At 47.0% G+C, this 12,312-nt stretch overlaps 1 protein-coding gene across 3 annotated transcripts in view; it reads left to right on the forward strand.

The window, feature by feature from the left end:
* Nucleotides 1–5,062: 5,062 nt before the first annotated feature.
* LOC138303589 (zinc finger protein ZFP2-like) overlaps nt 5,063–12,312 on the forward strand; it is a 38,144-nt gene continuing 30,894 nt past the window's right edge. For 2 of the 3 annotated variants that reach the window (XM_069242858.1, XM_069242859.1), the window contains exon 1: nt 5,063–5,259. In XM_069242858.1, the coding sequence (XP_069098959.1) occupies nt 5,236–5,259 (24 nt within the window). In that variant the 5' untranslated portion in view covers nt 5,063–5,235. The remainder of the gene's footprint in view (nt 5,260–12,312) is intronic. The other variant, XM_069242860.1, reaches the window with a different exon arrangement.

The following is a 12,312-nucleotide window of genomic DNA, read 5'->3' on the forward strand; positions in this document are numbered from 1 at the left end:
CAGCTGTATTATGACCCATAATACGACCTGGCGGTGTTCTGCTGGTGGAAGCTGGTGTGGCAGCAGCGCCCCATCCCGTCTCCTGCCAGAGTACCCCCTGAACACTGGTAAGTGGGTGCTCCGCCAGGGGAGGGGGGTGGTGTGTGTGTGAATGTCTATGCATGTATGCTGGTGTGTGTGTCATGTTGAATGTGTGTGCATGTATGGAGGTGTGAGTGCATGTATGTTGTGCTGTGTGAATGCGTGTCTGCGTGCATGTATGAAAGTGTGTGCGGATGTGTGTGTGAATGGATGTGTGCATGCGTGGATGCATGGGGGAATGGGTGTGTGTATGCGTGTGTGTGCAGGGGGTGTGTGAATGTAGGGGGGGTTTGGAGAGGAAGGTGGTTGGGGGTATCTGGAGACGGGGGTGGGGGTGGGGAAGACCTCTATCAGTGACAGGGAAGGGATTCCCTGTCACTGATAGTGCCTACCGCCAGGGTTTTCGTGGCGGTAAGGAAGCCACGAAAACCATGGCGGTAGGTGGGGTCATTATCTCGCAGGCGGTACAGTGACAGCCACCGGGCTGGAGATTGATATCTCCAGCCTGGTGGCTGTTGCTGCGGTGGCAGATGGTGTGGTACATTGGCAGTTTGGCTTCAGCCAAACCGCCAATGTTATAATATGGTGGAAAATACCGTCAGCCTGTTGGCAGTACTTTCCGCCATATTACCGCCGTCCGCCACGGTCATAATGAGGGCCATAGTGTCATCTCAGCCATGTTATGTGACAGGCATGTGCTGTGGTGTGTGAGTGGAGTAGTCTTCACTATTGTGGAACTTCACAAAGGACATGGAGTGATTAGGTGTAGTAACTGTACAGGCGGAATGTGCTTTGTTCAGTGAACTGCACTTCCAATAGGTGATAGAAATATGGAAAGGTATGATGATGACTCAGGTAGTCATTTGTACTTCAGCCAGGGCATGATGTGCATGCACACATGGCTTTGGTGGTGATAATGTGGATGGCGCCAGTCGTGCTTACTTACTTGGATGTAGATGTGGGTGTGAGGGTTGGCATACAGGGATGGGTAGTAGTGACATGTTGTAACATGGTGTAGGATATGTTTTGGCACCAGAGATAGCCTAGCCAGGATGTGTATTCCTACAGATGTGCATGTCTAAATGTGGGTATGTGAGATATATGTTGACCCTCTCTCTCCCTCTCTCTCCCTCTACCTCCCTCTTTCTCTCTATTTGTGTTCATCAGCATTGGCAAGCAAAGGAGACGGGACCCAGACAAATGGGGATGCTGCAGGCCATGGGACCCGAAGTGCTGCTACCAGCGACAGCGAGGGAGCAAGTGGCATGGAGGGCTAGAGGAGTGCCATGGGGACAATGGATCTTTAATATCATCATTGGAATCATCCTTGAGTGGGCACTCCCTGGCAGTGGCAGACACTTCCGGGACTACCACAGCACCATCTAAGTTCACTACCCCTCTTACTAGCAACACCCTCCTTGTAGCTCCCCACCAAGTTGCCTGTGCCTGCTCACTCAAGAGGGTGGGTGTCTCCTTTGCCACAGGCACCTCTGCCCCTGCCACAGTCAGCCCTGCTGCCCTCAGTGAGGAGGCTATTGACCTCCTGAGGTTGATCTCTCTGGGTCAGTCGACCATCGTGAATGCCATCCAGGGACTGGCAGCTCATGCTCAACAGAGCAATGCTTTTCTCGAGGGGTGTCCCTGAGACTTTCAACAGGAGGCAAGCTCTACTCCCAGCCCTTGGAGAACTTTGTCAAGCAGGATACACAGCAAAGATCACCCTTTGCACCCTTTTCAGGCAGAAGCCGCAACTGATGGTCAGTCTAGCAAAGCAACACAGCAAAGGGACAGTACTCCTCCTCCAGCCCTTCAGCTCTTCTCTTTGGAAGAGGTTCCTCTTGATTCCTGGAAGATTCTAAAGTATGGGGTTTTGGGTCCAATACTTATACCCCTTTCTGCCTTCGAAGTTAGAAAACTTCAAAGCAAAGTCTCAAGTGTTTGTAAGATCCTTCCTTGTCCAGGCCAGGCCCCAGACACACACCAGGGGGTGAAGACTGCATTGTGTGAGGGCAGGCACAGTCCTTTCAGGTGTGAGTGACGACTCCTCCTCTCCCTTCCAACACAAATGGCTCATCAGGATATGCAGGCTACACCCCAGCTACCTTTGCGTCACTGTCTAGAGAGAGGTGAAAACAGCCCAACTGTGAAACTGACCCAGACAGGGAATTCACAAACAAGCAGAGTCACAGAATGGTTTAAGCAAGAAAATGCCTACTTTCTAAAAGTGAACACACTTAGGGGCAACCCAGTATTCCCCTAGGAACTGGGTACAGACAATGTCTACTTAAAAATGCTCCTAGAGGAATTATTTAGATATAGTAAGGGTACATATGATCCAGTCTTCAATTAATGAATAAGACAACTCTGTACTGTTAAAATTCAATATATAACTCAATAGGATTCAGGACGTTCAAAAACACTGTATATAACCCCTCCAGATCCCAGCTGCAGATCCAGGAAGGGATTATAACCCTCCTCATGACACAGGTCTGCACAATATTTGCCTGGTTTTCAGTACCAGTTCAAGCAACATCATGGACTTTCAATTCAGATTGTCAAATGTACTTTATCATTTGACAAGCTGAATTGAAAGTCCATGATATTGCTTGAACTTATGATCTAGAAGGGTTATATATGGTGTTGTTGTTGATGAGATGGACATTCCCTGGAATTGTTATACATTTGAGTTGAACTTTCTGAATCCTATTGAGTAATATATTGAATTTTAACAGTACGGAGTTGCCTTATTTATTAATTGAAGACAGGATCATATGTACGCATACTATAGCTAAATAGTTCCTCTAGGAGCATTTTTAAGTGAGACATACTTTCTAAAAGTTGCATTTTCAAACACACTATCTAAAAAACAACTTCACTAAAATATGTATTTTTAAATTGTGAATTTAGAGACCCTCACCTCCAGATTTCTATCTGCTCCCAAAGGCAATCTGCACTTTAACAATATTTAAAGGCAGCCCTTGTATTAACCTATGGGAGAGATAGGCCTTGCATAGTGAAAACCGAATTTGGCAGTATTTCACTGTTAGGACATAAAAAACACATTAGTATATATCCTACCTTAAACATACACTGCACCCTGCCCTTGGGGCTACCTAGGGCCTACCTTAGGGGTGCCTTACATGTATGAAAAGGAAAGGTTTAGATCTTGCAAGTGGGTACACTTGCCAAGTCGAATTGGCAGTTGAAAACTGCACACACACACACACTGCAGTGGCAGATCTGAGTCATGGCTATAGGGCTACTAATGTGGGTGGCACAACCAGAGCTGCAGGCCCACTAGTATAATTTGATTTACAGGCTCTGGGCACCTCTAGTGCACTTTTACAAGGGGCTTACTAGTAAATCAAATATGCCAATAATGGAAAACCCAATCACCAATATAATTTACACAGACAGCATATGCACTTTAGCACTGGTTGGCAATGGCAAGGTGCCCAGAGTCCTAAAGCCAACACAAACAGGTCAGAAAAATTAGGAGGAAGGAGGCAAAAAGTTTAGGGATGACCCTGCAAAAAGGGCCATTTCCAACTGTCAAGCTAACCAGTGATCCTCAGCTGTTGTGCTCCACAAAGTCTCCGGCGGTCACACCTCTGTTTTGCAGTCTGGGTGTGTGTTGTAAGCTGCTCTCTTCCACTTCTGCACCTGTGCAGCAGACAAAACGGACGTCACGAAGAATGGCGATCAGCAGGCACCACATCATCCGCTGGGATGTGCGAGCTGGCAGCAGGCCGCGATGGGTCCAGGGATGCCCAGTAAGCATGCTTTGCAGAGACAAGTGCGTGATGAGGAGAGACACTCATTTGCTTCAGCCAGCATACGTGGTGGGCATATTAGCTACATATACTCAGGAACAACAGTAAATGCAGGCACAATCTCAACATTACAGGCCTGATGGATGCGGAAGCCTGGGGCCTGCTGTGTAAGGCTTTTCAGGGCCTTCGGCTGCCCCTCATCGCCAATGTGGTGGCAGCGATAGCAGGGTCAAAGACCAATGCCACAACCGTAGGGCATCGGAGGCCCATCAATAAAGGTACACACAGTGCTTTGCAACTCGGGTGGAAGTCCCCGAATAGTCACCCCCATTTATTTATAGTCTCTGGCCACGCTTGGCCAGAGGATGTAATTAGTGCACATCCGGGGCATACTGGTGACAATAGGTCATGTCCCTGGGAACTAGGGGCCAGATGTACCAAAGGATTTTACCCATTCTGTGTCTATGGGAAAAAGCTTTCGTACATATGGCCCTAGATTACACCATTGCACAGTCTAAAAATATTTATGACATATTGACAATGTAAGAAACTGGTGCTGGCGTCGGCCTCATCTGCAAAGGTTTCAATCTGTACCCCATCATGAACACCTGGAGGGAACAACTTCACATTATACACGGTGCAAAGAGTAAATGGAAGAAACAGTACTGAAAAACACAATCCAGAAAAGCAAACACTTTTAGGAACTTCGGGAACTTCAGGGTGCAGAGTTATGTACATCCAGGCATATCACCTCGCATGCATTGGGAAGAACCTCGCTTACTCCACATGGGTAGAGGGCCAGGGACAACCGGAGCAGCAATGCTGTCTGAGCAGAGAGAACGTGCTCACATCTTGCACATGCGCGGTGGATCTGCGACTCGACTAATTAGAGCATGTCAGGATGCTTAGTACACATCCGTAAACATGGGCAATGGATCAATGACCGGAGGATGCGGTGAGTCCGGGCATTAACATCCCAGCTGCCCACATGGGCAGCGGATCCCGGGGTGCCAGGATGCGGCAGTGCCTTCTGAACGAGGCTGCCTGGATGTTGCACTGCCTACTGCCAGGATGTAACAGTGCCCTCTGAACTCATCCAGTAGATTAGTGGCTGGGCTGGTGCAATGTGTGATGGATCTGTGGGTGACACTGGCAGCATTTTCCGACCTGTGTGGGTGATTAGTATCCCCTCTGTGCGCGTGCGCAGTGCATCCGTGCGGCCCGATGCACAGAGGATGCTGTTGCTCTGTGTTTGCTACATCCATCGCCTTTGTCTCTCCCCAACTAACCCTTCTTAGGGCCACTTTCACTCCCGCCTGCTTGCTTAGTGCTTAGATTACAGCACGTTCACCGCGAGAGTGAAGCCACGCACGAGGCGGAAATGTCTGAGCAGGATTCACGGAAGGTATGTCAATAAAAGTGTCAATTCGAGCGCTTCGACGCCTCCTCAGGGTTAGTTAGCGCTATAAAGATGCAATTTGCAATTACAAAGCTCTCTGGCATGACGTGGGCTGTGTATTGCATTTAATCCTGCACGATTGTACTGCGTGGTCTTTTTACAGTACTGTGACAACATATTTAGTGATCCACTTTTGACAGTTTTATTACGGAGTAGAGGTAATGTTTATTAATATGGTGTATGGATGTGATAAAGTGTAATGTTACGCCGAATATCTGATTTATTGAAGTAACTGCATTCAGAGGTCTTCTGGCGTCACCAGTAGGTCACGAGTTCCTAAGACTAGCACAGCCTTTCATCCTTCTCATGTCGTTACATTGATTGACATTAAATACCGTCACACAAAATCCAGTGAAACTATGTAATAGTAGTTATCATGTTTATAACTAATATTATTATTGTTAAAGTTTATTATTGTTACTAATAATATTTTGTTTTCACAAACAGTGCCAGTATCTGGCTTCTGCTTGTTTAAAACCATTTCGAATAAAACTCAAAACAATCCGTAAATGAGTACCGGGCTTAATTTGGCTTCGTTTTATTTTGTAAGCTGTACATTCACTTTTTATGGGTGTTTCGGTTAAATAAACCTCGCCCTCTCTTGCCAGATTGAATTTTGACTTTAATTGCGCTGTTCAGGGGAATTTACAAGGTTTATTAAGACACCTCAGAGCTTTTCACCTGTTTCCTATTCGACTGGGAGTCTGGCCAACATGGATTGCATTTGGTATTTATCTTGGGTGCAGCATTTGTGTTTTCTTCATGTCCTTCTCAGTGCACAAAGATGCTTTTGGCAAACTAGAGACCCCTTCTGCCCTTGACTTGCACCCGTGATGCAGTCCCGTTTAGGTGTAGGCTGGAGCGGCTGACTGCAAGGCCTGTTCCTACCAGTTCTGTGGTATGTACACAAGGAGGGCTTAGGCTCAGCTGGGAGGAATGTTTATCTTTGAATTCGAGCTGTCGTCCACTTTATATAGAGGACTTACATTGCAGTGCATGAGGGGTTATTTTACAGCTTAATCTGCATTCATTCCTCACATCTTAAAACCCTGATGTAATAGTCCTATTTTCAAACCAATTAAGTGCAGTTTTCACTCCAGCTGGTTTGCAAATGGAAATGCAGTTTGCGATATGACATATACGAATAGATCGCATCGCAAATCATACAAATACAGGGGTAACAACATGGCCTGCCTTATGAATAATAATTAGGTACGTCACAGCTTGTGACTCCCTATTATTGGCTGCAAATGCAGGAATGGAGGTCTACATGGGACAGTGAACATCCGTCCCTGTATTTGCATTCCCAAACAGGAAGCACTTATTCTTAAATGTGGTCTTTGTCCACTAAACGGACCGGCGCTACTTTATAGAAAAGTTTTTGAATTTTAGGAGATATTGGAGAAAGATGGCAGCAGTCCTTTATTTCACTACCTATTCTCCCCAAAGATGCAATCATCATCCTAAATGGGAAAATGTCTCACATGGATACATTCCTCTTTGAGAATCAGGTACCACACCCTGTGTGGTGTTGGTGTCTGATTCACCCACACATTATTGACAGATTGCTCTCTAAATCGCAGGCAGGAGGGGCACATCCCTTTCAAGCCCTGTCTTGTTTGTTATTCTGACAGGATACAACAACCTTTTTCAGAAGTCAGAAAGACTCTTCAGACTTGTAAAAGAGGGTTTATAGGATATTAATCTGTGATTTTGTAAACCAGATTCCAGCCTATAAGTCTGAGGTGCTGAACCAGTAGCAAAAAACAAGGAGGCCGGTGACAGATGTGCTGTACAACAATACTGCTTGTGTGCAGTATGTGCTCTGTTGTCCTGACCAGACCAGACCAGGTGGCCTGACATCACTGGTGTGTGAATGCATGCGTTCCGGCCCATCAGTCTTTGTTCTGAAACGGCTAATACCGCCGAGTCTAACGTAGCCTGGATGATAATGTATCCAGGCGGAGTGTGTGTGTGAAATGGGGTCCAAAGGTCTACCGATTCCTTCTCAATAATAACACCTGACCGGTTGAAGCAGAACATTATGTACTCCATCCCCTCACACAGTGCAGACAAGACATCAGTATGAAGGATAAGCATTTGAAATCGTGCTGCGTGGCAAGTAGTTTCAGGATTTTAGATCAAGGTTATGAATTTACATTCTGAAAACTCCTTGTTCGATTATAAGCCCTCATGAAGCTCGATGTATGTGAGCGAAACACGTTGGCTGTGTTTTATGAAGTGTATTGGAAAGATAATAAAGGGTTGGATTTTATCATCACCATTTCAAGACATGTGAAGCTTTAATTTCTGTACTCATGAATTAGTTGCCTCTCATTTGGTTGTATTAAAAAAAAATATATATATATATATATCCCACAATAATGGGCACCAGGACAGAGCAGAACAATCTGTTGTACAAAGAGCAATATACAAGTTATTATAATGAGGTCTAGGATATTACTATATCCCTCCAGTGCTTCTCCTTTTTATATTTTACTGAACACCTCATGAATTAGTTGCCTCTCATTTGGTTGTATTAAAAAAAATATATATATATATATATATATATATATATATATATCCCACAATAATGGGCACCAGGACAGAGCAGAACAATCTGTTGTACAAAGAGCAATATACAAGTTATTATAATGAGGTCTAGGATATTACTATATCCCTCCAGTGCTTCTCCTTTTTATATTTTACTGAACACCAGCTTTGACATCAAAACATGCTTAAAAGAAGGTAAAACATCACTAGTTAGATGCCCTCAAGTATGCTACCAAGCTCCTGCAGTCATAGGCAGTGCATAACTCTCTGAGGTCCCAGAGGCAGAGAGCAAACTGCTACACTCTACAGAAAGAAAACAAAATGCTTTCAAGTGGCACATTCCCACCACGCCTCTGAAGAGGGGGCACATTGGCCCTCATTCCGACCCTGGCGGTAAAATCCGCCAGGGCCGCGAACGACGGAAAGCACCGCCAACAGGCTGGCGGTGCTTCCTGGGCTATTCTGACCGCGGCGGTAAAGCCGCGGTCAGAAAACCGGGTCCGGCGGTTTCCCGCCAGATTAACCCCGGTTGGCCCAATCCGCCATGGCGGCGCTGATGGGGATTCTGACCACCTTCCCGCCAGCCTGTTTCTGGCGGTTTTTACCGCCAGGAACAGGCTGGCGGGAACGGGTGTCCTGGGGCCCCTGGGGTCCCCTGCATTGCCCATGCCATTGGCATGGGCAGTGCAGGGGCCCCCTAACAGGGCCCCATTAGGCTTTTCACTGTCTGCCCAGCACACAGTGAAAAGCGCGACGGGTGCAACTACACCCGTCGCACACCTGCAACACCGCCGGCTCCATTCGGAGCCGGCTTCAGTGTTGCAGGCCGCTTTCCCGCTGGGCCGGCGGGCGCTATATTGGCTAGCGCCGCCGGCCCAGCGGGAGAGTCAGAATGGCCCCAGCGGTCTCTCGACCGCGGAGCGGCCATATGGCGGTTCCCGCCTGGCGGGCGGCGACTGCCGCCCACCAGTGTTGGAATGAGGACCATTGTTTTTTTAAAATTCTATTACATCTGGTGTTTGGCGTGAATGCACAAATTCTATCTGGTTTCCTCTGTTCCTGGACAATAAAAGGAAAAGAAGAAGAAAGATCTGTGTTAGGAGATGTCTCCCATGCTGTGGCATACACCTGAGCCTTACAGGGCTTGCACCAGAATAGATGCGTTCCTGTGCTATGGGGATCATGTCTTCACTGATTCTTTTTGGGCATGGGCAGAGATTGCTTGCAAATTCTGACTATTCTAGATAGGTGGCGCTTGCTTGGATGTCACCTTTTGGATGTCAGCTTTTCTGGCCATGAGGTCTTTCCATCTCCTGAATTTCTGCAGTATTAGCTGATAAGGATCAACATCTAGGACACTGCAACATGGCCCAATGACACGAGGATGGGTAGGTCCCAAACTTATCTTGCTTATTTCCTGGTTGGAGTTCTGTTTCAGCCTTAAGATAATTTCCTGATCAGCACCTTCTTCATTTTTCACCTCTGAAGGGTAGAGTTGATGTTGTGGTTTGGTGATCAGTGGCTGAGAGTCTCCGTTTCTGTTTTGCTGCTGGTTGACTTCTCTTCTCTGTTGGTGTTAAAGCCCAGCAGATCATGTGCAGTGGTAGGACAAATGCATTAGAGGCATCTGGGTCTAAAATGTAGGATGTTGCTTTGGCGTGTATGTGCAAGTCCTCATAAATAAATATGGCAAGAGTCTGTAAGGATGATGAGGAGTTAATATGTTGTTTACCTATAATGTCACAGTTTGTATCTCCTTTATCGTATTCCATATGCCTTATATGGGCAATAAACCTCAGAGGTACCATGGGTGAGATGTTTCCACTGCAGCTTAAATTGACTCACAGATAATTAAGGACTAAGGGCCAGATGTATGAACTTCCTATTTTGCATTTCTAAAATAGCGAATCCTAAGAAATCGCTGTTTAGGAAATGCAAAATGCAATGTACAAAAATCGAGATTTGCTAATAGTGATTCCTACAGACAATGAATCATTATTAGGAAATCGGTATTTAAGAAATGCTACACTATTCTTACCTATGGGCCTAAAGGGCCATTGGTACAAATGGTTTTGCATTTCCAAATTTGCAATTTCCAAATAGAAAATAGCAAATTGGGAAATTGCAAAAGCAAGGGTGCCTAGGTGCTTACGACCCCCTTTGGTGTCCCCCCCCAAAAAAGTGGTGCCCATGTAAAGCGCACAAATGCCCTAGGGGCATTTGCGCTAGATGGCACCTTAAAAAATGCATTTTCTAAACTTGCACAAGGTTACCATCAACTCCCAAGTCGATGGTAACAGCATTTCCTAAGTGGCCACTTTGCATTTAGGAAATGCTTTGTACATGTGCTTAGGAAATCACAAATAGGAAATCTCTATTTGCGATTCCCCTTTTGGCCTTTGTACATCTCAAAAGGCAATTTAGCATTTCTTAACCGAAATTGTGACTCAGGGCCATATGTATGAAAACTGGAGCTTGCGAATCCCAAATAGCGATTTTTAAGAAATCGCTGTTTCCGAGTCACAATTTGCCACGTAACAAAATTGCGATTCGGAAATAGCAATTTCTTTAAAATCGCTATTTGTGGTTTGCGAGGCCAATTTACCAAATCGCAATTTGCATTATCGCAAATTGCGATTTTTTTGCGATTCGGTAAAAAATCGCAAATTGCGAGAAAGTTCGAGAATGCACACCTGGAGGAGCCTGATGATGTCACCAGCAGGAAATTAGTCATCCCAGGCAGTTTCAGGTGCCACACCCAAACCAGCATCCTGAGAGAGAGCAGCCTAGCCACATAGAGCAGCACTCAGAAGGAGCAAGAACACCTGAGCCAGGATGGACACCCCAGGACAAGCACAGGAGAAGGCTGAAAGGAAGCGCAAACTGAAATTCAGCAAACAGGAGCTTGAGGTTCTAACTGAGGAGGTGGTGAGGAGCCATGACCGCCTGTTTGGAAAAAGCTCACTCCAGGTGCCTGAGAGTGAAAAGAGGAGATTATGGCTGGACATACAGTCCAAAATCTGCACCATTGGAGTGGCACAGCGATCCATCGAAGAGATCAAAAAAAGGTGGTACGACCTGCGCTCCCGTGCAAATGAGAGGGTGACAAGGAGACTTGCGGAGGCCAGGGGTACAGGTGGCGGACCACCAACAGAGGCATCATCAACACCATTGGAGGACCTAGTGGAGTCCACACTCCTCCCTGAAGCTGTGACTGGGGTCACAGACATCGACACCTCTGGCACACCGAGTACCAGCCAAAGTAGGCGCAATATTGTATATGTATATGCAGAAAAGCCCCTTAGGAATTAGCATGTAATGTGCAACAGTGTGTGAAGTAGTCTAGTCCACATCTTAGAAGCAGCACAACAATGCATTATGGGAGTGGCAGTCCACAAACTAGAACTGAAAGTAGCACAACAATGTAATTAAGTATAGTGACACCCAAAGTAACACAACACACACAACACCGTGTAGAGCAGTACCTGTCCCTTTATTGCCATTTTCTGACAGATCATGTAACATACAGAACTGACATGCTGCATATTGTTGTTGCAGGTGGGCCAGGCCCAGCAGCCACACCATCTAAATGTGTAGGAGAGACAGACACCCATCAGCCCTCAGATTCCAACACCAGTGGATCCCTCCACATGTCAACTGTCCGACGCAGGCCCAGGGCACTGCCACTGCCAGAGCTCAGCAATGACTCTGATGAGCAGCAGGAAGGGCCAAGCACACCATCAGCACCAGACAGGCGCAGCCAGATTCCGGAGGGCAGGGGTCAGCCAACCACAGCACCACGCAGGATTGCGACGGAGTTTCGGGCTCACCAGCATGAGGCAGGTGAGGGTCCCTCCTTATTCGGGGGCCTTGAAGCTGCTATGTTGCAGCAGCAGCGTCTGCAAAATAAGCGGATCCTTAGTTTAGACCGAAACCTGCGCAAACACAACCGCAGCATGATGGGCCTGCATCGCCAACTGGACGCACTCAATGGTAATATTGTACAGGTGCGTGAGGGACAGGTGCAGGCTTCACAGGACACCAGGGACCTTACAAGTGCTGTCCGTGACCTCTGCCAGGAGGTGCGCCATGAGAGGGTGAGCCGGCGCAGACAGGAGCACAGATTCCGGACAATGTTTGGCAGCTACTGCCGGTCCTCTAACAGGATGGCAAATTCTACTGCATTGATCACCCGTCGCGCAGTGGCTGCGCAAGTGGAGGCTGCACATAGCAGCAGGGCCGTTGTCCAGAGACTTGTTCAGATCACAAATGTGATAGAACACATAATGGGACAAAGATCAGCCACTCCAAGTGAGGTAGCACTGGGGGACACTGAGGACAGTTCCAGCCTCAGCAGTGCTGCCGTACCAGCAGCAGACACCAGACGGCACAGTGCCAGGCACAGCACTGCCACTGAAGGTGACAATAGAGGTGCCAGTGACGTAA

This window comes from Pleurodeles waltl, chromosome 7 (genome assembly GCF_031143425.1).
Source record: "Pleurodeles waltl isolate 20211129_DDA chromosome 7, aPleWal1.hap1.20221129, whole genome shotgun sequence".
Classification (NCBI taxonomy): domain Eukaryota; kingdom Metazoa; phylum Chordata; class Amphibia; order Caudata; family Salamandridae; genus Pleurodeles; species Pleurodeles waltl.